The following is a 27,115-nucleotide window of genomic DNA, read 5'->3' as shown; positions in this document are numbered from 1 at the left end:
CCAGGGGTAGGGAAAGAACCAGGGGGTGGGAACCAAAGCCAGCTTTGCCTTCTAAGCCGTCTTGCTGTGATCTGGGAGCTGAACTGCCTCTCCACCCCCTGCCCCCATGGGTCTTCAAAAATCATTTCTCCTGCTGCCCTTGGCCCACTGCCATAGGTTGGCAAACTTCTAAGGTGGGAGTGGGATGCACAGGAGCTAAACACAGGCACTGCAGCAAGAACTCGAAGCTGTCCTTGAGAAGCTGGCTAAGAATTTGAAATGGAAAGTTGTTTCCTGTGAACTAAGCCTGAATGTTGAAAAAAAAAAAAAATGAGAAGCTCAAGTTTCCTTGAATTATAGCTGCTTTAAAGCAAAGAGGATGAGAATGGAGAGGAGAGGAAGGTGTCAGAGAAACAAGCTGGGGTACTGGCCAATGGCTGAAAAGAGCGTTGGGTCTGCCTGACAGGGAGCCTTGGGTCCAGGATGGGAGTGTGTACTGAGGGAGCAGGTGGGCTTCCCAATTTCAAAAGAAAGGCCCGAGAGGGCAGAGACCTCACACATGCCTTTTTGAGGGGAAGGTGGTTTTTGTCAGAAAATAATGGATATTTGAAGGAAATAGACACCCAATTTCCTAGTGCCAGGCTCTTGGTACAAGCTTAATTAGTTTCTGTGGACTGGCTGCAAACGGAGCAGTTCGATTTGCACTTGTTAAGCTCTACAGCTAGGACTTTTACAGCTGTTTTTTTCAGTACCACCTCATTAATCCTCCCAGCTGCAGAGGGAGGCTGAAGACTCAGTCATCTTCGTTTTAGAGAAGAGATCCAAAGAGAAGAAATGATTTGTACTCCCATCAGATGACAAGTTAGCGGCCAGGCTGAAAATAGAACCGAGCCCTGATTCTAGGGGGAACCACTCACCTTATGCACATGGCCACCCTGCTTTGCCTGCTCATTGCAGAGGAAGAAATTTTGGGTGGCATAGAATCTGACTTCCCTGTCTGTACCCAGGGCTGTGGTTGGTGGTTTATTTGCAAAGTCGTGTCTGACTCTTAGTGATCCCATGAACTGTAGCCTGCCAGGCTCCTATGTCCATGGGATTTCCCCAGGCAAGAATACTGGCGTGGGTTGCCATTTCCTCCCCCGGGGATCTTCCCGACCCAGGGATCGAACCCATGTCTCCTGTATATTGCAGGCAGATTCTTTACCACTAAATCATGGGACTGACCCTGTGCTAAAGTGTGTCAGAGGCAACACTGGGGCTGAGAAGGAGACTTTGATAATGTGCTCAATCTCCTCCTGGCGCCCCTTCCTGGCACTCTGTCATGCCAGGTGTCTCATACCCAAAGAGGTGCCTGACCGCCAGGGCCCAGATGCACAGAAATAGGTGAGCCTTAGCTGTCCTCCCCTTGGGGCCTACATCACTATATAGTTCATCTGATGGACTCAGAGCGTGTCCAGCATTTTCACCAACGCACATCTAGGGGTAGAGAAGGGTGAACCTGGACGCTGGTGCAGTAGACATGGTAATGAAGCCAGAAGTATCAACCATGCGTCTCGAGTGTCTTTTGAAATGATATGTTTTCTTTACAGCAAGTTCAACTTCTTCATTCCTCTCCAAAGTTTTACATAAAAACATTGAAGATAGGGACGTCCCTGGTGGCCCAGTGGCTGAGACTCTGCACTCCCAATGCAGGGAATGGTTCAATCCCTGGTCAGGGAACTAGATCCTGCATGCTGCAACTACAACCCTCTCCAGCCAAATAAAAAAATAATAAGTAAAATAAATATTTTTGAAAAGTTAAATATATCATTCATGTGGTATTTGCCTACAAAATCTTTGAGAAAAATGCCAGTGCATAATGAGTATGGGTCATACCCATAGGAAACTCAGATTCCCATTTGAGGAACATGCGGGAGGGATGTTCCCCTCATTTTGATGATGGTGACTTTTTGGACACAGCTGCTCTATATGACTCCACTGCTTCTGAGAGTCACATGGCACTGGGGCCGCTGGGTGAAGAGTCAGCTGGGCTTGCAGTATCCTGCACCTTCCACCCCAACCTTATCAATGACCCACACGCTGCCTGTACCTTGAGCAACAGTTATAGGCCATCCTCTGACGAGTGTGGCTGCGCCTGTGCCTCTGTTTTCAGGGGGAGGGGCTTTAAATTTGGCGCTAGGCTGAGTACTGCAGGGTAGCAGGTGAAAGCTTGGTCTGAGTTTGGAAACCAGCTAGCTTACTGCTTACCAGCTGTATGACCAAGGTAGTGACTTAACCTCTCTAGGCTTCAGTTTCTTCCAAGAAAAGTGGATATGCTTGTGGTATTTCTCTCTAAGGATCTTAGAAAGTTTAAATAAGAACATGCATGTGTGCATGCGTGCTAAGTCACTGAGTTGTGTCTGACTCTTTGTGACCCCATGGTCTGTAGCCCACCACCAGGCTCCTCTGTCCATGGGATTCTCTAGGCAAGAATACTGGAGTGGGTTGCCATGCCCTCCTCCAGGGGATCTTCCTGACCCAGGGATCGAACCCATGTCTCTTGTGTCTGCTGCATTGGCAGGTAAGTTCTTTACCACTAGCGCTACCTGGGAAACCCGATAAGATCATGCATGTAAAGTACTTAACACAGTGCCCAGCATAGGGTAGATACTCATACACGTTTGTGTGTGTGTGTGCATGCGCACACATTTAAAGGCAGGGATCAAATTTTTCTGTGCTGTGGAAGGCTCCCAACTTATTCATATTCCTTTCAGCCAAAGCAGTGAACATTAGAATGAGGCGTCAGTATGCAGAGGGAAGGACAGTCATCGCAGATGGGAGGGCAAGAAGCTCACAGTGAGCACACTGCTAAGTGGTAGGTCCAAAACCTGCAGCTGGAAAGGTCAGTGAGGGTGCCCGGCAGTGTCCCTGAGATACTGGGAGCATGGGCAGCACCTGCAGACTTACTGGTGTGTGGGCCGTGATCATGAGTGGGAAGCAGAAACCCAAACTGAAACAAGAAGTTCTGTACCTGTGAGAAGTCAGGCCTCCATGGTTTCCATGTAATGGTTGCTCCCAGCAGGTCAGGGCGTTGAAACCAAGAAACCCACCTGGAATCCAGGACATTTTGCCCAGACCCGAGACTGAACCCTCAGGGGTCATTTCCTCTGAAGACACACACACACACACACACACACAGTCTGGCTCCCAGGCTGACAGGATGGGGCATGGGATGGAGTTAGTACTCCCATCCTAGTGGCTCTTTGGAGAAATTTGATCCTAAGACAGAAAACCATACCCCTTCCTAGTGCTGGTAGCCGATCCTCCCCGGTCCCTTTGGCAGTAGAAGTTCTGGCTCAGGCGGCCCCTTTCAATTCATTGTTGATGAAATTGACTATGATCCACAGTGTCTTGATAGCAGTTTGGAAAAAAAAATGTGATTGTGCCAACACCACTGGCATCCTGGGCCCACGCCAGTAGTGTGAACCCATTTTCCTCAAATGGCCTGAAGTTGGAAAGGCAGGAGGCAGGCTCTGGGGACTTGTGTCAGGTACAGGATGGCTGGAGAGGATCAGCTTCCGGCTCCAGCTCAGGCCAAAGATGGTGAGGAAGGTGCTTGTGGGGAGAAGCCTGTGCCAACCCCACCCAGGTCTCCCAGCTACTGCAGAGAACCACCCCAGGTCAGGAGAAAAGGAGTCCATTGAGCACCTCAGGAGAGTTTGTGGAGCTTTTGGAAAGTAACTGGTGAAACTCAGCTCTGAGTCTGTGGTACACTTTTCCTAGTTGGCACAAAGGTATCTCATAGACTTGTGGGGACCTGTGATTACCACAAGGACCCAGAACAGGAGAAATAGAATCAGCACCCACCATTAGATATCTCTGAAAAACCAGAGATGTCAGCTCTGCTTAGGGTCCTGCTGCTTCTATTGTACGGAAATACCCCTCTCCCTAGAAATCGCCAGAGGCCATTGCAAAGTCTGTAATGAACGTGACTCCTCATCTTTGATAGGAGGATGCCAGGTTGCTGCGCCTCATCCAACTGCACTGACTAGGGTTAGCCATTCCCAGAGAGAGGACCTTTTTCACGAGGGTCAGAGGTCTGGCAGGACTCTCTCACGGCAGTCATCTCATTCAACACATTCATTCAACAAATGTTTATTGAACACCTACTATGTGCCAGGCAGGTACTGTGTGGGTGCACACCCAGACTATAGAACTGAATAAGATATGCTTTCTGACTATAAGGAGCTACCAGTGTGGTACAGGACCACAAGTTTCTGGACTGTCCAATCAGGTCATTTTGAGTGGTGGCCTCTGTTCACACTGGGACTGACTTCAAGAGTCCCAACCTTGATGTCATGGGATGTATCCCTGGTGGGTATTTCCCCAAAGAGTTCTGCCACCAGGTAACCCTGGGTAGCCTCCCACATGCAGAGCCACCCAGCCTGACTGCTGTCTCTGGTTCCTCCTCCATGTGTGGCTTCCAAACCACTTTAGCCATGACCTTTGCAAACATGAGGAAAAGCATCTGTGTCCAAGCTTTGGGAGGAAGTAACTCATTAGGGCTGCTGTACACAGTTGTATAGGATGTACACTCGGCCAGGGAAGCAAGTGGGGCTGAAATTACCAAGCTATGTGTCCAAAGGCCTAGCATCACCCAGAGGACTGGATCTGCCTCCCCTAATTCGTCATGGCAGGTGGGTGCAGCAGGGAGAAACTTCCTAGTTGGCACAAAGGTATCTCATAGACTTGTGGAATCTGTGATTACCACAAGGACCCAGAACAGGAGAAATAGAATCACCACCCCCCACTAGGTAACTCTCTGAAAAACCATCTCTGCTTAGGGTCCTGTTGCTTCTATTGTATGGAAATACCCCTGTCCCTAGAAATTGCCAGAGGCCATTGCAAAGGATTGGCTAGCTTTAACTACAGGCTAGTTCTGAGGTAACTGGGTGCAGTTTCAGAGGGAGAGGCCCCATTTCCCAAAGCAACGTGAAAGCTGACCTGAACCTCTGTCTCCTAGCTCCCAGGCTGCCCAGTTCTCCCAGCACAGAGCACATGGTGTTTCTGTGCTGCCCTTGCTGGCAGCCACGGAGGCCAGTGGAGCCAAAGGCCCCAGGGTCAAGTGAAAGGAGCACAGTATCCAACTCCTGTGACCAACAGGAGACTTCTAAGAGGGGCAAAGGGGAGGCTGGAAGAGCAGGGTTCTCAGCTCTCCTTGTCCACCGGGGCCCAGATAGATGGGTGAGGGGCCCAGTGGGAGCATTCAGAGGGCTGCCAGCAATCAACAATTCAAGGACACAAGGACTCCCACACAGAGGCACTGCAAAGACTTATTGGGATAGTAAGATGAATAGATTTAATCATTCTTGTTTGAAAAACAAGACATAAATTAGTATATATATAGAATTTATATATTTTATGTAGTATATATACTATATACAGACATTAGAAAATGTGTCCTCTCCATGAGGTTGAGGGAGAGGTGAAGGATGGCGGTGGAATGAATGACACAGGCGGGACCTAAATGGTGAAGAGGCAGGATCAAGAGGTTGGGAGAAGAGGGAGACCATGTCAGCAAGTGGGCTCACAGTGGTCGTGGGGGCAAGGGTTCCCCACCTGGCTGCATCTCTGGCCCATTAAACAACTTGGTCCTGTGGGAGGAGAGGCAAGGAAGAGCGGGGGGCGCTGGCTTTTGCAGAACGAGCTCCTCTAATCCTTGCCGGGAGGAATTGCCACTCAGGGGGTCTTTTATCACACTCGGGGGTACCAAGGATAGGTGGGGGTTGAGCACAGTGTACATCTTTATAAAACTCACATAAGAACGGGAGGTTTCACATGAGCCCCTCACAGAACGATGAATGAGGCAGACACAGGGCACGAGCATGTGGGAAATGGGGAATATGGAGAGGTGCATGAGAAGCAATCTATACAGAAGAAACATTGGCTTTCTTTGTTCCCTACAATGGGCAATTAGTAGGGACTCCGTGTCTTCACTCCCAGGAACACTGTGGGGGGACGGTGACGGCAGCAGATGTGTGTCAAGAAGAATGCAAAACAGTGTGAATTCCCTTCCAGATAACTCCAGGGGAGGGGAGAGAGAGAGAGAGAGAAAGGGAGAGAGAGAGGTGCAGGACTGCACCGGGTAAGGCGCTCAGCTTCTTTTCTTAGAGAGACAAATCCACAGGGTCAATACACAGCCAAAAGCATATACTCAGGATTAACATATCACGCTAGCTTCCAGAAGTTTAAGATATAGTCATCGACACCCCCCCACCCCCGACCCCCTGCCCCCCACCCCCCACCCCCCACCCCCAATCTGTAGCTAAGTCGGACTCCTAAGGACAGTCTGTCTGGTAGAGAGATGTTGAGAGGAGTCGCATGCTGGCAGCGACAGCCCCTGTGCTGGGCCGGGCTGGGCAGGGTGGGCTCCAAGGCCTGCACTGGGTCTCCCCAGGGCAGACATGGTCACCAGGTACCTTACCCAGGACGAGCGGGGTAATCCCAGATGCCTGCTCCCTAGTGGACTGAGCTGCCCTGCCCGTCAGCGAGGGACAGGGCACTTTGGGAATGGCTGGTGTGGAGCTACTGGGCCCAGGGGCGAGTGCTCCCAAGGCTGCCAGCCTGTAGAGCTGGCCACCAACAGCCCAGAGTGGCTGTTTTCTGCAGACCCACCACCTGGGCACCAGCCCTCAGGGTGGCTCCTGCCAAGTGAGTGAGAGCTTGGGCACATCTGGGCTGTGTGCCCTCTCCCCTCTGCTCGCTCGGCACCGCCGTGGCCCTGGAGGGAAACAGGTGCCAAGAGGAGCTCGAGACCCACGGGCCTCTGGCTTCAGGCCTGCCTCCCTCTGACTCCCACGATGGAGCAGGAAGTGGACCTGACGTCACGTCTCAGCCCTAGAGAAGAGAGAAAATACAGCTCTGTGACGGGCGTAGTGACGGGGGGGCCGTGGCCCTCACAGTGACGCCCAGAGGCCAGGGAAGGGGCGAGGATACCCAGGGTGGCAGCTGCCTGGAGCCCTCAGGGACAGCCTCCAATCCAGGGACTTCTCAGTCCCTGGAGACTGAGGACTCAGGGGGGCCCTGACTGGCCCAGCAGACACATATACTCACCACAAGATGCAAAGACCACAAAGCTCAAACCTGGGGCCACGGTTGGAGAAGGGGGGCAGGCCTGGGCAGATGGCCTACTTAATAAGGGTCTTTAAGGAGCGGGTGAATGTGCTCATAACAGTCGCTGAAGTTGGGGAGCCTGGCGGGTGGCCCCCAGCTGCCCCCAAGGCTGTTGCTGCCTGCTGTTGCTGCTGCTGCTGCTGGTTAAGGTTCCGGGCAGTGGACTCTTCAGCTGCGCGCAGCAGGAAGGTGTAGTTCCTCACCACTTCCTCCACCTTGGCCAGCAGCTCCTGGCGCTGGGCCTCAGAGCGCACGATGAACACCAGCCGCACAAAGGTCTCAATGAGGCTGCTCAGCACCTGGAAGCTGCCTGTGATGGCCGCCAGCATGTGCGTGGGGCTCTTGTCCACGTTGGCCACACGGCGGCAGGAGGCCCGGAGCTCCTTGAACTTGAGAGCCAGTTCCAGTTTGTATTCAGAGATCTGGGAGACGTAGGGCTTGGGGGCGCGGGCCTCAGGACTGGCCACACACTGCCGCAGGACCGTCAGCAGCTCGTTGGTGTCCAGCCGGGCGGCCAGGAAGCCGTCGGGCAGGCCATAGGCATGGGCCCGCAGGGCATTGATTTTGGCCAGGCTTCCCTCGAAGGTGGACACCCGCAGGTCGATCTCCTGGGTGCGGGATGCCTCGGGGCTGCTGCTGCTGCAGGTGGTGGCATCCAGCACCTGCAGGGTCCTGCTCACCACGGGCACTACCTGCTCATCCAGCTTCATGCCGGGCAGGATCTTCATGGGGATGGAGTACGAGAGCTCATCCTTGCCATCACTGGCATCATCTGCCATGTCACACTTGCGGTAGTAGAAGCAGTAGCGGATGGAGCAGCACTTGCCGTTCTCACTGTCCTCGTCCAGCTCTGCGGGCTTCCGGTACACCTCTTCTGGCAGTGAGAACACGGCCATCTGTCGGGGCCCTTTGGTCTCAGGGGTGACATGGACGTAAGAGGGGTCTCCCAAGGTTGGGGACTCCAGCGACTTGCTTTTGGGACCCATGCCTAGGGGGAGGCCCGCCTCTACCTCCTTGGCCTCCCTGGGCAGCATGCCCAGGGGTGGGTGCGGGTAGATGTCTGAGGTCAGTGAGGCCCTGTCACCCTGGTCCAGCTCACTGATGCTGTAGCGGCGCATCAGTTTCCTGTAGTTGGGAGCTCCGAGACACTCGCCCCCGGAGGCACACGTGGTCAGGCAAGAAACACCACTCTCAGGGTCCGATCGGCACTCTCGGGACTCCAGGCTGGTGGAGCGGATGCGCCTGACACTGGTGGGGGTGTCGAGGCTCAAGCCTGGGCCAGCCTCTGGCTGCCTCTGGGTAGGGGGGACCCTGTCCCGATCCTTCCCCCGGAGGCTGGGCACTGGTGTCTGGGGAGCCTGAGGCCAGGCCCCCCTGCACATGCGCTTGCAATCGCAGCTGCGCCTCTGCTCACGGGACATGCCGGGTCCCTGCTGCACAGGGCTGCTGCGGAGCTGGCAGCTGCAGCGGCCTGGCGCTAGGGGTTGCAGGTACTCGGCTCCTGGCAGCTCCCCCTGGCTTGGCGGCTTAAGGAGTTCCTCGAGGAACTCCAGCTCATACTGCTTCACCTTCTGCAGCTGGGCCTGCCGCTCATCGGTCTCCTTCTTCTGGCGTGTTGGGAAGGTGGCAGAGAATAAATTACGGAGCCGGAAAGGACCCCGGGAAGATTTGGGCTTGACAGGACCTTCGGAGGCTGACTGGCCTCCATCCAGGGTGGTTTCGATCTTTCTGGAGGGCATAGTGCTCACCTGCCGGTTGATGGCTTGAGGCCTCAGTGGGCTCTGGCCTCGTGTCAGGCAGCTGGGGCTCTGCAGAATCATGGGGTAGCCGACTCGGGGGACCAGGCTGGTCTCCTCAAGTTTGCTGCTTTGGGGGGTGCTCTCCAGCTGCCCCTTCTCCCCATGGCCAGAGACAGTGCCCTGTTTGTGCACAGAAGGCTTGGCACCCTCGGGCCCACCCTTGCCTGCCACCTCCCCAGTACCTTGCTTGCCTGCTGACTCTCGACTCGCTCGAGACAGATAGGTTTTGGGAGGGAAAGTTTGAACAGGCAGCCTGTCCTCTTGTGGGGAGAGGTGCAGGCTCTCAGCTCGGCTGCCTGTGGGTGCTCTGGAGCTGGAAGAGACCTCTGGGCTCAGCTGCTGCTGGGAACTGCGTGAGGTCTCCGGAGCACCGGGGCTCATTTTGAACTTCAGATTCTTAGTGGCACTGCCACTCATTGTGCTAATTTCTGGCCTTACTAGGCTGACCTCTGACCTCCCCATGCTGGCCTCTAGCCTTCTCTCTCCACTGCTGGGAGTGTTCCCCAAGGCTCCGGCAGGGGCAGGTAGGCTCTTAGTGTGAACCACCTGCTGGAGGGCAGCTGAGATGATGGCTGGGGTCATGCTGCCCTTTGGGTCCAGGATAAGCTTGGGGCTCAACCTGACCTCCTTGGGCAGATTCTCCCTTAGCTCAGAGACCTGCTCTTCACTAAGGGATGGTGTGGCTGCCCTCAGTGACATCTCTAGGCCTGCCCTAGTGTGGCCAGGCCCTTTGTCCTCAGGAACTGGGGACAGCAGGCTCAGATTCTTCGGCTCACTCAGCTGTGGGGACAGTGCTGGGTGCACTGCCAGGGCATATGTTCGTTCACGCTGTGGCTGGGCCTCCGATGAGGGCAGCTTCCTCCGAGCACCAGGGGGACCGGGACTCTGACCTGCAACCACTGGCTGGAGGGATGAGTTGGGATCCGGGCGCCCGAGAGAATAAGGGGCCGTGAGAACAGCCTGGGCCGCACAACTCTGGATCCGGAAGGGCAGGTCCTTGCGGGCCAGGAGGCTGTCCTTGTTGAGGTGCTGGGCCAGGAAGTAGGTGGTGTTCTGGTGCTGCTTCATGGCCGACATCATCTCCGACATGTCTGTGAGCTCTGAAGAGTTGGTCTCATGGCCCGAGTCCAGTGATGATTCAGGGGTGATTGTGGCCAGCACAATCAGACCTGGGGGGACAGGAAGAGGGGTCTGCAGCACTTACTCAGGTCAAGTCCTTTCCGATCATATGTAGATGGTCTGTGAGGGTAAAGGTTAGTCAATAGGATTTCAAGCTGGGAAAATCCAGTCAGCCCTGGGGGGCCTGCAGGGCTGAGGGTGTGAAGCGGGGAGGGGAGGGGACAAAGAGAGGCAAGCTGGGAGAGGGGTGATGAAGGGCTGGAATCCAAAAGAGAAACAAAAGAGGCCAGAGAGAAGATCTGGGCAGTTTGATGGCAAATTAACATGCAAATCACAGGCAACATAACATGCTAATAATCATCACTATTTTTAGACTCAACAGCCTAGGAAATTTTTGTTAATTGTCCTGAAGAGAGCTGACAAAGAGAGCTCCCTCTCTCTGGCACTCCTCATTTGGCCAGGCCAGCCTACTGTCCCCGCAGCTGAGACCATTTAGCAGACCTTGGCCTCTCTCTGGCTACCACATGGGCCTCTAGCCTGGGAGCAGCTAGTGCTTGGAGCTCCAGACTCTGAGTAGAGAGTCACGCTAGGCCTAGGGGCCGAACACATAGGGGCTGCCCAACACCAAGGATGCTCTTACAGACAGAAAAGGCACACGCTCGCCCTGGTCAGCTAGGCTCCCTCTGACCCCAATAGCTTCACTTTCTGTCCACACTTGTCCTTGCCTCACATGCTTTCCCATATGCCTTCTTCCTCCCTATTTCTTTCCTTTCACTACAGCATTGACCTCTTTTAGGCATATGTGTATGGAAGGATGTACATGTGGCTATGGGTGCATGTCAGACATGTGGGCTTGTTTATAAGATGGATGTATGTGGGTCTATAACAGGGAATAACATGCATGTTGTATGGCTTGCCTACCAAATAATAATAACAATGGCTACAATTTACTGAATCCCTACAATGTACTAGGAAGTGTTTATGTACTTTGCAAGAATGATCTCAATTTAATCCTCACAACACCCCTATGAGATAGGACTGTTCTCAGATCCATTTAAGATGACGAAAGTGAGGCTCAGAGAAGGTTAAGTGGCTTGGAAAAGCAAAGGTGACACCGAAAAGTGGTGAAGGAGCCAGGACTTGGGTGCCTCTGACTGAGAGCCAAAACTCTGAGGTGGGATAAAGGCCTTAGCCCTGAGCAGTGATGGCTCCTGGCTCCTCTGATCCCAGGTCCCTACGTGGTTAGTTGGTCATTTTGTTTTTCTTCCAGACACATGCATGCTGGATGCTCTTTGCCTGTCTTCTATCTCTCTCACAATTTTGCTCTGATCCTCCATCCTGGCCTGGCTCCGTAGCTGTCATGGCCCCAATCCCTGGGGTCCATCCGCAAGACATTTCCAAAGCGATGGGATGGTGAGAGCCAGACCTGTAGTGGGGGCTGAGCAGTAGCTCCCTGTCACAGCATCATCGCTCCCCTGACCCTATCTGAACTGCCTCTGGGCCATCCACTGCCCTGACACACCACGCTGACTTTGACCTCTGCTTGGGAAGAAGAAATGTCACCTGCTGGCCCTGCCTGGCCAGGACAAGGAAGGGGAGGCAAGAGAGAGGAGGAACGGGCTGTTACCTGCAGTCTGTGGGGGTGGGGGATGTGGTCCATCCTCTGAGGCTGCCAGGGCTTCCAGAGCCTGCAGAGTGGACACCAGGGCATCATCTAGCTCCTGGGCATGATCTCGGACTGTCCGGGTCTGCACGCTGTCAATCAGTGTCACTGGAATCTCATCGTACAGGAGCCCCCGCAGGTGGCGTCCTTGCTCTTGGCTCTGGGCAGCCCGGCGCTTGGGGTCATCCTCATCAGAACTGTTGTCTCGGAAACCAGGAGGTGGGGCAGCAATGGCAGGCAACAGCGAAGTGCTCTCATCTTCTTCCTCTTCCTCCTCCTCACTCCCAGGGGGTGGGAGAGACATCAAGTCCACCATATTGTCACGAGAGGAGCCAGACCTCCCACCTTTGCGAGGGCCCAGCTGCTCCTGGAGTTTGGCTTTGCAAGAGTCACAGTAGAAGTTCAGGGCTTCAGCCCCAAGGGAATTGTCCAAGGTGTAGGAGCGGGCCCTGCTGGCACAGGGCTCGTGGTCTAGGCTAGCTGCATCAAAGTCATCAGGGATCGCCTCATAACCTTGGCCAGAGCTCTTGGACGTGGGGTCAGACTTGGTCCGGGGCCTGGTCTCCTCAAAAAAGATTAAGTTTTCATTGACATCCATCCGGCTTTCCTGTTCCTTCCTTTGTTCCCGCATGTGGAGGTAGCAAAAGCTGACAAGCTCAGAGTCGGCAGGTGGGGGCGTGCAGCGGCTCGACTTCCTGGGGCTGGTGCCCACGCTGCCCACATAACTACTCTCCTTTTTCCCCAGGTGGCCCCCAGTGACAGGGCGGTGGGCGCTGTGCATGTAATCTAAACCCAGAAAGAGAATCAACAGATGAGTCCTGGTGCTGAGGACTGTGGCTGACTTCACATGGCGTCTTGGGCCTGGGTCTCTGGCGCCCAGCTGGGTGGTGGGTACTGAGAAAGAGCATGATTTGGCTCCTAGAGATGAGGGGAGGGGCAGCCAGGCTGCTGCTGACCCTGAAAGTAGAGTGAGTAGAATTGAATGGCCTGGGTGGCTAAGAGCCCCCAGGGATGGGGGCAATGGGGGCCCCCATGGGGGGCCTTTTCTGCAATGGGCAAAGGCATGGGGTGAGGTGGTGTAGGGATGAACACCTTGGTGTCTGGGCACAGCTGGACTCTTACATGGGTATATGTCTGGTCCAAGAGTCAGCTGTACGGGTGAGGTTTGTTTCATGTTCCCTCGGAACTGTCACTGTCTCCAACCCCCTCTATTCAGAGCCTGTGTTATACTTGTGTGAGGTTGTATCTCTTCTAGCAGAAGGAAATGAGTCTGACAAGTTAGTAGTGCTTTAGTGAGAAAGTGTACAACAGGTAGTACAATTCCAAGAGTGTGTATTTCAAAGAGGATGGTCAATGGAGGGCACCTAAAAGAACAGAGCTCTACTAGCAGAATTTGGGGCATCTGAATGTGTCAAGCATATGAGACAGATGCTGGCATGTATATTATGTGGGAGGAGAGTAGGAAGAGCATTTTTTTCAATTCCTCAAATCACATCACTTCTCTGTATTCATACAGGGCTAGCCTGCCTGCTCTATGTACATGTGGCAAAATATTCTAGTCAAGTATTTATTTTCCTGACCATGCCTCACTTAAGAGGAATCTTAGTTTCCTGACCAGGGATGGAACCCATGCCCCATGCATTGGAAGCACAGAGTCTTAACCACTGGACTGCCATGGAAGTCTGCTACCAAATGTATTTTAGAGACAGTAAGTGCAGGAGGAGTTCACAGAAGAGACAGAGGCCTTCAGTCTAGAATGATCAGAGAAGACTTTCACAGAGGAGATTTAACAATGGTAAGTATGTAGATCTGAGGATTATTCATAGCAAATGCTTTCTTTCTGAATGGCTTCTCTCTTTTAGGCTGCTTTTTGGCCCCTTCCCATGTTACTTGTGAGAATATACTCAGACAATGCCAGTTTTCTTTGCTATCAGCAGACAGACCGATGGCAAACACTATCTTAGGCTAAGGCTATATACCTGATCCAATTTAATCCTCACAACAACCCAATGACGTAGGTGCTATCATTATCCCCATTTTACAGAGAAAGAAACTGATCCATTCATTTTGTGACTTACCTAAGGTCACATGAATTGTAAATGGCAGTCTGGATTTTTTTTGGGGGGGGGGCGTTATGCTACACAGCTTTTGGGGTCTTAGTTTCCCAACCAGAGATTGAACCCACGACCTTGGAAGTGAACGCTCAGAGCCTTAACCATTGGACCAGCTGGGAATTCCCTGGCAGTCTGTATTTGAGCCCAGGTTTGAGAGACGACGAAGCCCATGTATTTTTTTTTTCTTAAACTTTTTACTTTATGTTGGAGTATAGACAGTTAACAGTGTTGTGATAGTTTCACTTGGACAGCAAAGGGACTCAGGCATATTTATACGTGTATCAGAGCTAGTGGAGGTGATGGAATTCCAGTTGAGCTATTTCAAATTCTAAAAGATGAAGCTGTGAAAATGCTACACTCAATATGTCAGCAAATGTGGAAAACTCAGCAGTGGCCACAGGACTGGAAAAGGTCAGTTTTCATTCTAATTCCAAAGAAAGGCAATGCCAAATGCTCAAACTACTGCACAAGTATACTCATCTCACACGGTAGTAAAGTAATGCTCAAAATTCTCCAAGCCAGGCTTCAGCAATACATGAACCTTGAACTTCCAGATGTTTAAGCTGGTTTTAGAAAAGGCAGAGGAACCAGAGATCAAATTGCCAACATCTGCTGGATCATCGAAAAAGCAAGAGAGTTCCAGAAAAACATCTATTTCTGCTTTATTGACTATGCCAAAGCCTTTGACTGTGTGGATCACAATAAACTGTGGAAAATTCTGAAAGAGATGGGCATACAAGACCACCTGACCTGCCTCTTGAGAAACCTGTGTGCAGGTCAGGAAGCAACAGTTAGAACCGGACATGGAACAACAGACTGGTTCCAAATCGGAAAAGGAGTATGTCAAGGTTGTATATTATCACCCTGCTTATTTAACTTCTATGCAGAGTACATCATGAGAAACGCTGGGCTGGAAGAAGCACAAGCTGGAATCAAGATTGCTGGGAGAAATATCAATAACCTGAGATATGCAGATGACACCACCCTTATGGCAGGAAGTGAAGAACTAAAGAGCCTCTTGATGAAAGTGAGAGAGGAGAGTGAAAAAGTTGGCTTAAAGCTCAACATTCAGAAAACTAAGATCATGGCATCCGGTCCCATCACTTCATGGCAAATAGATGGGGAAACAGTGGAAACAGTGGCTGACTTTATATTTCGGGGCTCCAAAATCCCTGCAGATGGTGATTGCAGCCATGAAGTTAAAAGACCCTCCTTGGAAGGAAAGTTATGACCAACCTAGACAGCATATGAAAAAGCAGAGACATTACTTTGCCAACAAAGGTCCATCTAGTTAAGGCTATGGTTTTTCCAGTGGTCATGTATGGATGTGAGAGTTGGACTATAAAGAAAGCTGAGCACCGAAGAATTGATGCTTTTGACTTTGATGTTGGAGAAGACTCTTGAGAGTCCCTTGAACTGCAAGGAGATCCAACCAGTCCATCCTAAAGGAGATCAGTCCTGGGTGTTCATTGGAAGGACTGATATTGAAGCTGAAACTCCAGTACTTTGCCCACCTGATGCAAAGATCTGACTCATTGGAAAAGATCCTGATGCTGGGAAAGATTGAGGGCAGGAGAAGGGGACAACAGAGGATGAGAGGGTTGGATGGCATCACCGACTCAGTGGACATGGGTTTGTGTGCACTCCAGGAGTTGGTGATGGACAGGGTGGCGTGGCATGCTGCAGTTTGTGGGGCTGCAAAGAGTCGGACACGACTGAGTGACTAAACTGAACTGAACTGATACTGTTTCTTTCCTTCTGCTTGTTTTGAGTTTAGTTCACTGATTTTGTTTGTTTGGGGTTTATTTTGTCTATGCCTTGTGGCTTACAGGATCTTAGTTTTCCCACCAGGGATTAAACCTGAGCCATAGCAGTGAAAGTCCCATGGCCTAACCACTGGATTGCCAAGGAATTCCCATACTTTGTCTTCTTCAAGTTTTGTAAGGTGGAAGGTCAGGTTACTGATATGAAGTCTTTTTTTCTTTTTAAATCCAGGTGTTTATAAATTTCCCTCTAAGCCCTATATTAGTTAGATCTCATAAGTTTTCATGCATTGTATCTTCATTTTCATCCATGTCAAAGTATTTTCCAATTTCCCTTGTGATTTATTTTTTGACCCATTGGTTATTTATGAATGCTTTATTTAATTTCCATGTACATATGAATTTCCCAGGTTTCTTTCTGTTATTATTTTTTTCTATTTCTGTTGTGCTCAAAAAACATACTTTATAAGATTTCATTCCTTTTAAATTTGTTGAGGTTTATTTTATGACCTAATAATATATGGTCTGTCCAGGAGAATGTTCCAGGTGTACTTAAGAAGAGTGTATATTCTGCTATTGTTAAATGACATATTCTATAGATTTCTGTTAAGTCTAATTGGTTCATGGTGCTGTTCAGGTCCTCTGTTTCTTCACTGATCTTCTGCCTAGTTGTTCTATCCATTATTGAAAGTAGGGTATTGAATTCTCCAGCTATCGCAGTTTTATTGTGTTTTTCTCTTTTCAATTCAATCAGGTTTTGCTTCATGTATTTTGGGGCTCCATTGTTAAGTGACATCATCACAGTTTTGTGCTGGCTGTAAGCTCTAGTGAAAAGTAACACTGATTCATTGCCCCCGTCAAACTGGAATTTGAAAGGCATTTGGAAGTTTTTTTTTTCCCCCCCCCAGCATCTAGACCACTATGATGAACTATAGGGTAATGGTTAAAAACATAGGCTTATATAGTTATATGACAGCCTGTATGCGAGGAGAGTTTGGGGAAGAATCCATTCAGTTCAGTCGCTCAGTTGTGTCCGACTCTTTGCCACTCCATGAACCACAGCATGCCAGGCCTCCCTGTCCATCACCAATTCCCAGAGTTTACCCAAACTCATGTCTACTGAGTCAGTGATGCCATCCAACCCTCTCATCCTCTGTTGTCCCCTTCTCCCGCCCTCAATCTTTCCCAGCATCAGGGTCTTTTCCAATGAGTCAGATCTTTGCATCAGGTGGGCAAAGTACTGGAGTTTCAGCTTCAATATCAGTCCTTCCAATGAACACCCAGGACTGATCTCCTTTAGGATGGACTGGTTGGATCTCCTTGCAGTTCAAGGGATTCTCAAGAGTCTTCTCCAACACCAAAGTTCAAAAGCATCAATTCTTCGGTGCTCAGCTTTCTTTATAGTCCAACTCTCACATCCATACATGACCACTGGAAAAACCATAGCCTTAACTAGATGGACCTTTGTTGGCAAAGTAATGTCTCTGCTTTTTCATATGCTGTCTAGGTTGGTCATAACTTTCCTTCCAAGGAGGGTCTTTTAACTTCATGGCTGCAATCACCATCTGCAGGGATTTTGGAGCCCCGAAATATAAAGTCAGCCACTGTTTCCACTGTTTCCCCATCTATTTGCCATGAAGTGATGGGACCGGATGCCATGATCTTAGTTTTCTGAATGTTGAGCTTTAAGCCAACTTTTTCACTCTCCTCTCTCACTTTCATCAAGAGGCTCTTTAGTTCTTCACTTCCTGCCATAAGGGTGGTGTCATCTGCATATCTCAGGTTATTGATATTTCTCCCGGCAATCTTGATTCCAGCTTGTGCTTCTTCCAGCCCAGCGTTTCTCATGATGTACTCTGCATAGAAGTTAAATAAGCAGGGTGACAATATACAACCTTGACATACTCCTTTTCCGATTTGGAACCAGTCTGTTGTTCCATGTCCGGTTCTAACTGTTGCTTCCTGACCTGCACACAGGTTTCTCAAGAGGCAGGTCAGGTGGTCTTGTATGCCCATCTCTTTCAGAATTTTCCACAGTTTATTGTGATCCACACAGTCAAAGGCTTTGGCATAGTCAATAAAGCAGAAATAGATGTTTTTCTGGAACTCTCTTGCTTTTTCGATGATCCAGCAGATGTTGGCAATTTGATCTCTGCTTTGCTGGAGCAGCCGTGAAGAGATACCCCACATCCAAGGTAAGAGAAAACCAAGTAAGAGGTAGGCACTGACAGAGGGCATCAGAGGGCAGACAGACTGAAAGCACAATCACAGACAACTAGCCAATCTGATCACATGGACCATGGCCTTGTCTAACTCAGTGAAACTATGCCATGCTGTGTGGGGCCACCCAAGATGGACAGCTCATGGTGGAGAGGTCTGACAGAATGTGGTCCACTGGAGAAGGGAATGGCAAACCACTTCAGTATTCTTGCCTTGAGAACCCCATGAACATTATGAAAAGGCAAAAAGATAGGACACTGAAAGATGAACTGAAAGATGAACTCCCCAGGTCGGTAGGTGCTCAATATGCTACTGGAGATCAGTGGAGAAATAACTCCAGAAAGAATGAAGGGATGGAGCCAAAGCAAAAACAATACCCAGTTGTGGATGGGACTGGTGATAGAAGCAAGGTTCGATGTTGTAAAGAGCAATATTGCATAGGAACCTGGAATGTTAGGTCCATGAATCAAGGCAAATTGGAAGTGGTCAAACAGGAGATGACAAGAGTGAACATAGACATTCTAGGAATCGGCAAACTAAAATGGACTGGAATGTGTGAATTTAATTCAGATGACCATTATAATTACTACTGTGGGCAGGAATCCCTTAGAAGAAATGAAGTAGCCATTATAGTCAACAAAAGAGTCCGAAATGCAGTACTTGGATGCAATCTCAAAAATGACAGAATGATCTATGCTTGTTTCCAAGGCAAACCATTCAATATCACGGTAATCTAAGTCTATGCCCCGACCAGTAACGCTGAAGAAGCTGAAGTTGAACAGTTATATGAAGACCTACAAGACCTTCTAGAACTAACACCCAAAAAAGATGTCCTTTTCATTATAGGGGACTGGAATGCAAAAGTAGGAAGTCAAGAAACACCTGGAGTAACAGGCAAATTTGGCCTTGGAGTACAGAATGAAGCAGGGCAAAGGCTGATAGAGTTCTGCCAAGAGAAAGCACTGGTCATAGCAAACACCCTCTTCTAACAACACAAGAGAAGACTCTACACATGGACATCACCAGATGGTAGACACCGAAATCAGACTGATTATATTCTTTGCAGCCAAAGATGGAGAAGCTCTATATAGTCAGCAAAAACAAGACCGGGAGCTGACTGTGGTCAGATCATGAACTCCTTATTGCCAAATTCAGACTGAAATTGAAGAAAGTGGAGAAAAGCACTAGACCATTCAGGTATGACCTAAATCAAATCCCTTATGACTATACAGTGTAAGTGAGAAATAGATTTAAGGGACTAGATCTGATAGACAGAGTGCCTGATGAACTATGAATGGAGGTTTGTGACATTGTACAGGAGACAGGAATCAAGACCATCCCCAAGAAAAAGAAATGCAAAAAAGCAAAATGGCTGTCTGGGGAGGCCTTACAAATAGCTGTGAAAAGAAGGGAAGCAAAAAGTAAAGGGGAAAAGGAAAGATATAACCATTTGAATGCAGAGTTCCAAAGAATAGCAAGGAGAGATAAGAAAGCCTTCTTCAGTGATCAATGCAAAGAAATAGAAAACAATAGAACGGGAAAGACTAGAGATATCTTCAAGAAAATTAGAGATACCAAGGGAACATTTCATGCAAAGATGGGCTTAATAAAGGACAGAACTGGTATGGACCTAACAGAAGCAGAAGATATTAAGAAGAGGTGGCAAGAATACACAGAAGAACTGTACAAAAAAGATCTTCACGACCCAGATAATCATGTTGGTGTTATCACTCACCTAGAGCCAGACATCCTGGAATGTGAAGTCAAATGGGCCTTAGGAAGCATCACTACAAAGCTAGTGGAGGTGATGGAATTCCAGTTGAGCTGTTTCAAATCCTGAAAGATGATGCTGTGATAGTGCTGCACTCAATATGCCAGCAAATTTGGAAAACTCAGCAGTGGCCACAGGACTGGAAAAGGTCAGTTTTCATTCCAATCCCAAAGAAAGGCAATGCCAAAGAATGTTCAGACTACTGCACAATTGTACTCATCTCACACGGTAGTAAAGTAATGCTTAAAATTCTCCAAGCCAGGCTTCAGCAATACGTGAACCATAAACTTCCAGATGTTCAAGCTGGTTTTAGAAAAGGCAGAGGAACCAGAGATCAAATTGCCAACATCTGCTGGATCATCGAAAAAGCAAGAGAGTTCCAGAAAAACATCTATTTCTGCTTTATTGACTATGCCAAAGAAACAGTATAGAGGACAGAAAAATAGAGAAACATCAGTGAATCTAAAAGTTGGTTTTTTGAAAAGATTGATAATACCAACAAACTTTTAGCTGTACAGACCAAGCTCAAAGAGAGACAATTCAAATTATTAAAATCAGGAGTGAAAGAAAGGACATTACTACTCACTCTCCATCAATAGAATCATTTATAAGGTGAATATTTTGAATAAGCTTATGCCAACAAATTAGATAAGCTAAGATAAAATGGACAAATTCCTAGAAATACACCAATTACCAGAACTGAATTAAGAAGATAGAAAATCTAAATAGGCCAATAGCAAGAAGATAAATTGAATCAGTAATTAACTCTCCCCAAATTAATCAAGTCAGTCAGTCAGTCAGTCCAAGCCCAAAATGACTTCACTGGTGAATTTCATAAAGTGCTCAAAGAAGTAATTTATAGTATTCTTCACAAACCCTTCCAAGAAATGATAAGGAACAGATACTTCTCAGCTCATTTTATGATTGTCAATATTACCTTGATACTAAAGCAGACAAAAACATCACACAAGAGAACTACAGACCAATATTCTTTATGAATATAGATACAAAATATAGTCCTCAACAAAATACTAGCAATCAGAATCCAGCAACATATATCAAGAATTACACATCATGCCCAAGAGGGATTTATTGCAGGAATGCAGCATTGGTTTAACATCTGAAAATCAATTAATGTAATATACCACGTTAATAGAATAGAGGACAAAAACCACATGATCATCTCAACAGACACAAAAAAATCATTTGACAAAGTCCAACATCTTTCATGATAAAACTCAACAAGATAGCAATAAAAGGAAATGTCCTCAACATGATAAAGGTTAACTGTGAGAAACCTAAGTTAATTTCATACTTGATGGTGAAAGACTGAAAGCTTCCCCCTAAAATAAGGAAAAAGTCCAGGATTTCTACTTTCACCACTTCTATTCAACACCATACTTGGATTTCTTGCTAGGACAATTATTAAAATGAAATACAGTCATCCAGATTGGAAAGAAAGAAGTAAAACTATTTCTATTTGTAGATCTTATATATAGAAAATCCCAAAGAATCCACTAATAAAATATTAGAACTAATAAACAATCTCAGCAAGACATCCCTGGCAGTCCAGTGGTTAAGGCTGTGCTTCCACTGCAGGGGGCACAGGTTCCATCCCTGGCTGGGGAACTAAGATCCTGCATGCCACACTGTGCAGCCAGAAAAACAAAAAAAAGCCCAATATCAGCAAGGTTACAGTATAAAAACTTAATATATAAAAATCAATTGTATGTTTATGCAGTAGCAATAAATAATCTGATAATAAAATTAGGAAACAATTCTATTTACAATAGCATAAAAATAATATACTTAGGTATAAATTTAATAAAAGAAACTGGAAACTACTGGAAACTACAAAACATTTATGAAAGAAATTGAAGAAGATTTAAATAAATGGAAAGATACTATGTGTTCATGGACTGAAAGACTTAATATTGCTAAGATAGCAATACTTCCCAAATTGATCTATAGATTCAACACAGTCCCTATCAGAATTCCAGCTGACTTTATAGAAGTGAAGTGAAAGTCACTCAGTCACATCCAACTCTTTGCAACCCCATGGACTATACTCCATGGAATTCTCCAGACAAGAATACTGGAGTGGATTGCTGTTCCTGTCTCCAGGGGATCTTCCCAACCCAGGGATAGAACTCAGGTCTCTTGCATTGCAGGTGGATTCTTTACCAGCTGAGCCACAAGTAGAAATTACAAGCTAAGTAGAAACTGACAAGCTAATTCAAAAATTCACATGGAATCACGAGATCCAGAATAACTGAAACAATCTTAAAAAGATCAAAGTAGGAGGACTCATATGTCCTGATTTTAAAACTCACTACGAAGCAATGGTAATTCAAACTGTGGTACTGGCATAAGTTTAGACATTATAGGTCATATGGAATAGAACTGAGAGTCCAGAAAAAAATCCCTTTTTTATGGTCAAATAGGCCAATTTAAGAGCTTCCCTGGTGGCTCAGTGGTTAAAAAAATCTGCCTGCCAATGCAGGAGACATGAGTTCGATCCCTGAGTTGGGAAGATCCTCTGGAGAAGGGCATGGCAACCCACTCCAGTATTCTTGCCTGGAGAATTCCCTGGACAGAGGAGCCTGGTGGGCTACAGTCCATGGTGTTGAAAAGAGTTGGACACGACTGAGCACACACACACACATGCTGCCTCTCTAAACATATAGTCAATGTAACCACATTGAGTGGGTTTAATTTAGATCACAGTGGCTGACTCTAGGGAACTCTAGGTCAGCGGGAGAATGGTATGTAATGACCTCTGTGCTTTAGGTAAGAAGTGCTCTAGGGGAGCACCAAGCCAGGAGCACGAACTAGCAGTTCAGGAGGTCTCTACCCACAGGCACTGTTCACAGGGCTCAGCCATGTACCAGGTGCTAACTCCCTTTGAGGCAGATGAATAATCAGCATAGCCAGCCTGGCAACAAGCTGCCATCATAGGTGGGTCCCAGAGGCATGTGCACTAAGCAGGTGGTGACTTCTCTCAGCCAAGGTCCTGATGTCCAAAGGTGGCTTCCCTCCCTGCAAGATGGAAACATCTCCCAGCACCAGGTTGTCAAGGCCAGATGAAACACAGCCTGCCACTTGGTGCTGTGATGTGCAGATCCAAGGAGCAGCATGGGGCTGTGTGGCAGAGACAGTGTGCCTGCAAAAGCCCACATCTGAGGACAGAAGGTTACAGATGCCAGTAAAGTCAGCTATGATATGCTGACGGCTGGGACAGCATGCCTCTCAGACTGAATCTGCTGTAAATTGCTCATCAGCTTTCCCCAAGAGGGATGCCCTAGTCTAGCCCTCTGTACTCAGTTACTCTCAAGGGTAACTTAAATGCTTGCAAAGAAATAGGATAGTGATTCAACTGTGCTGTGCTTAGTTGCTCAGTTGTGTCTGACTCTTTGTGACCCCATGGGCTGTAGCCCCCCAGGCTTCTCTGTCCATGGGGATTCTCCAGGCAAGAATGCTGGAGTGAATTGCCATGCCCTCCTCCAGGGGATCTTCCCAACTCAGTGATTGAACTGAGGTCTCCCGCATTGGTGGTGGTTTGTTTACCGTCTGAGCCACCAGGGAAGCCTGGTGGTCCAACTAGATCACTATATAAGTATATGTGTGTGTGTGTGTGTGTGTGTGTGTGTGTGTGCGTGTGCTCAGTTGTGTCCAACCCTTTGCAACCCCACAGACTGTAGCCTGCCAGGCTCATCTGTCCATGGACTTTTCCAGGAAAGCATACTGGAACAGATTGCTATTTCCTCCTCCAGGGGATCTTCCTGGCCCAGGGATCAAACCCGCATCTCTTGCGTCTCCTGCATTGGCAGGCGGGTTCTTTACCTATATATGCTCAAGTATATCTCACACACATACACACACACACACATACAGCAGGATGTTGACTTAGCTAGCCTCCTATTACTTGGCCTTGCTATATTCTACAGTCCAGTAATCATTACTGGTTATAATAATGACCTAGAGGCTTTGGAATAAGTTCATGTTCTTTCTGACTCATCATTAAAAAAGCCTGTTATGTTCAATCCAGCTTTAGCACTCTGTGCATGTCATGGAGTTTTAACTTCATGAAAATCAGTAAGCCATGCATGGGCTATGTAGTAGCCATTAAGCATAATACTTGATTCACTAGACCAAACTGCCTTATAACCGTGAGAGAAAATGTAGAGTGAGTTCCTCCAACTGTCATCCCAGTTGGGGCCCCCAAACCTTACTTTCATGGATTTCCCCAGGATACAAGGGAATTCAAGGCTGGAGAGAGAAGGTAGCTGCCTCTGGATTTCCCACAGCTGGAGAACAGGCATTTGTCTGAGTCTTTCTCAAGCCCAGGTATTGTTCTGTTGTGTCAGCTGAATTTCCCCTAAATAAATGCAAAGGCACTTACTGCACTGACATTATCCATTTCATCATCTGTCCGTATTCCCCCGCTGGACTGTAAGCTTGGCGAGGACAAAGACCATGTCTGTTACTCCTGGCTCTATCCGCACTGCCTGGCACATAGTGAATACTAGAGAAAGAGTTGTTGAGTGAATAAATGAAATACCTCCTGTGGGGAAACTACTGATAAAACCCAAGAGGTAATCCCTTCCTTCCCACATCCCCATTTTCCTTTTTCATTCAGTCTCAGAGGAGAGGAGGTGCTTTCTCTTTTCTACTTGTGGGTTTAACAGCATCCTTTTGGCCCAGCCAGCTGAGAACTGAGTCGAGCTAGCTGGCAGCCAGTAACTGCCGAGGGACAAGAATAGAGAGCAGGCCAGGGATACCAGGCCCTGAGTGGTCTGGAGCTTTGGTTCCTGAAGGTAAAGCCCAACTGAAGTTGGCAGGATTCCTTTTCCCTATAGGCCTTGGCTAAGTAACACAGCACTGGGCCTTGTGTTCTGAAATGAAAGTGCGGGCCAACAGAGGAAAGCCATCTCAGCTTTGTACCAGGGACTGATGGCCCCTCACTGTAATCTGGGCAGAGGGCTCCTCAGTGGTACCCATTGCTGTCTTTCTAGCCTGTCCTTGGGGCCAAGGGAGAAGAAGTGCACACCAGCCCCTGACAGGCAGAGCCGGGAGGCTTGCCCTGTGCCACTGGCTGAGAACACTGGGTGGCTGTTGTTGAACCCAGCATCTGACAGTCCCAAAGGCCACACAACTAGGCCCTGCTGTGGACTCAAGGCCTTGGGGAGGTGAAGCACTGCAAACAGCAGGGACACCACTGTGGTCTGTGTGGCTCCCACATGGACAAGTGAGGCCCTGTGGTAGAGACAGCCTGAGCCCCCATCACTCTGCAGGCCCAAGGGGGCTCTCAGGAATCAGGAAGGACCAAAACCCACATCCAGTTTTTTGGAAACCTCTTTGCAGGCTGCAACACCTCCATGAGAAATGGATTTGCCTTTGGAATAGCAGCAGGGTTGCAACATACAATGTGCTCAGTGGAACTGCCAGGACACAGAAGACTGTGCTGCTTACTTGGTGCCATTGTCCCCACAGCAAGGAGAGTATTTAAGGACAGCATTGGCTAGGGTGGGATGACAGAAACACTTTGTCAGGCCGGGTGGGACTGGCAGAGTCACTCCCAGGGTCTTGTGAAAGTGGATCCCTTTAAACAACTGTCATTTCCACACCTGGTCCTCAGCTGGGTTCCAGGCTTTTCTTTCTGGCTTTCCTTTTCCATGTCTCCCTCTTGGTGCTGTTCAGTAAGAGGTATCACTGGATGTGATGACAGAGAGGAAGACCACAGGTGACACTGACAAGGTTAATGCTGGCCTTGGCATCCTTTGACCATCAGAGGTTTGATAGTGCAGATGGCAGCTCAGCCCCTTGGCTCCTTCTATTCTAAGTCACTTCCTATGCTTCTCTACGTAGAACCTCCTTCATGTGCCTTAAGGCCACTGATCCTTTCCTACATCTGTGTTTGGTGGATTGCCTTCTAATTCCTTTGGTCAGGGGCTTCCCCAGTGGTCCAGTGGCTAAGACTCCGAGCTCCCAATGAAAGGGAGCCTGGGTTTGATCCCTGGTCAGGGGACTAGATCTCACATGCCATAACTAAGATTTCACATGCCACAACTTAAAAAAAAAAAAAAGATCCTGCATGCCACACAAAGATGGAATATCCCACATGCTGCAGCTAAAACCTGGCACAGCCAAATAAAATAATAATAATTCCTGTGAACAATGCGATGAGATGTAAACACAGGCTTGTCACCACGTTCGTGAAGAGATCATGAAGTGAGAGGGTGGGTGTGAGTGTACACAGCCCACAGGCTGCTGGTTCATCCCCTGAAAGTGTGTTTCTACTCCTCACTCTACATCACAGGTAACCATACTGCAAACCAAGACAGCCTTAAAGAGAAGAGACAAGCAGCAAGGCAAGCGGATGGAGTCATCAGCATGTGAGGAAGGCGACTCCTGGGCAGTCAGTCTCAACTTCCGCCCACGATGTTTGGGTGCTGGGACAAGGCAAGCCTCGGGTGTAATACATGGAATGTCTGTTCTTTGGGTCTCCTCCCTCTCCTCCTACTGTGGTTCAGGACAGCAGTATCTGGACTGGGCTGATCTGTCCTAAGGCCCCTATGTGTCGCATCACCAGCACAGCTCTGGGTGATACACTGAGTTGCCTCACTGGGAAGCCTTCTGTTGGGGGGCAGCCCTTGACTCTATCTGATCCTAGTGATCATTCCCTCCTATCTCTGAGCCTCTTGCTGGGCTTGCATAGCCCTTCCTACCCCCGCCTTCCATGGCCTCTTACTCCAGGCAGCTCCGTCAGTGCCCACTCTGATGAACAAAAGAAAGGTTTTAGCTTCATTTTCAACTGCGCCAGGACATCTGTGCATCTCTCCTAGATCACTGTACCTCTAAAGCTTTGCCTTAGATCCCATGTGATTCTCCAATTGGTTCTATGCATTGCTCGTTTGCTATTTTTATGTTATGCTTGTTGACCAACTCAGACACAAAGTATTGTCACCGGCATCCTTTGTGGGACAGGCCCATATGAAGGCCAGCTGTCTTTTCCACTGGCTTGGGCCAGGGGAGACGCAATGGTGTATCAGGGACTCCTGGTAAACCAGGAGCTGGAAGAAAGGGGTGAGCCTTCCTCCATGTCTGCAGGGTCCAAAGGGCCTCTGAGACACTGAAAACTCAGGCTGAGCCCTACCTGCCTTGATCATTGGAGGTGGTAGAGGCTGGCTGGCGGGCCTGGAGAAGACCATCTTCTTGGAATCCAGCAGGAGGCGGCAGTACCCCGCAATCAGGCAGGCAAAGTTGGTGGCTTCGGGCCACTCCATCAACAGCACCAGAGGCTGGGGGAGAGACAGGAGAAAACGTGAGGAGGCAGGAGGGAGGGGAACAGGTACATGTCCAGGAGAACAACAGCAAAGACAAGATGACTTGAATAGTTAACGAGAACATCCTTTCTGAATCCCACATTAAGGCACCTAGGCTGACAGATAATTTCTTCTGATTTGAGAATTTATTTATAGTCAACTCTTCCCCAGGTATCAAAACTAAATCAACCTTTAATTACACATTTAATG

At 48.7% G+C, this 27,115-nt stretch overlaps 1 protein-coding gene across 6 annotated transcripts in view; it reads right to left on the bottom strand.

Moving 5' to 3' along the window:
* Positions 1–6,275: 6,275 nt before the first annotated feature.
* Positions 6,276–27,115, bottom strand: part of FRMPD3 (FERM and PDZ domain containing 3) — a 145,642-nt gene continuing 124,802 nt past the window's right edge. For 5 of the 6 annotated variants that reach the window (XM_070785392.1, XM_070785395.1, XM_070785393.1 and 2 more), the window contains 3 exons: positions 26,737–26,881; positions 11,677–12,498; positions 6,276–10,099 (listed from right to left, as the gene is read on the bottom strand). In XM_070785392.1, coding sequence (XP_070641493.1) covers positions 7,146–10,099; positions 11,677–12,498; positions 26,737–26,881 — 3,921 coding nt within the window. In that variant the 3' untranslated portion in view covers positions 6,276–7,145. The remainder of the gene's footprint in view (positions 10,100–11,676; positions 12,499–26,736; positions 26,882–27,115) is intronic. The other variant, XM_070785397.1, reaches the window with a different exon arrangement.

This window comes from Bos indicus, chromosome X (genome assembly GCF_029378745.1).
Source record: "Bos indicus isolate NIAB-ARS_2022 breed Sahiwal x Tharparkar chromosome X, NIAB-ARS_B.indTharparkar_mat_pri_1.0, whole genome shotgun sequence".
Lineage (NCBI taxonomy): Eukaryota > Metazoa > Chordata > Mammalia > Artiodactyla > Bovidae > Bos > Bos indicus.
Note: the sequence above shows the minus strand (reverse complement) of the source record. Positions and strands in the feature narration are given on the sequence as shown.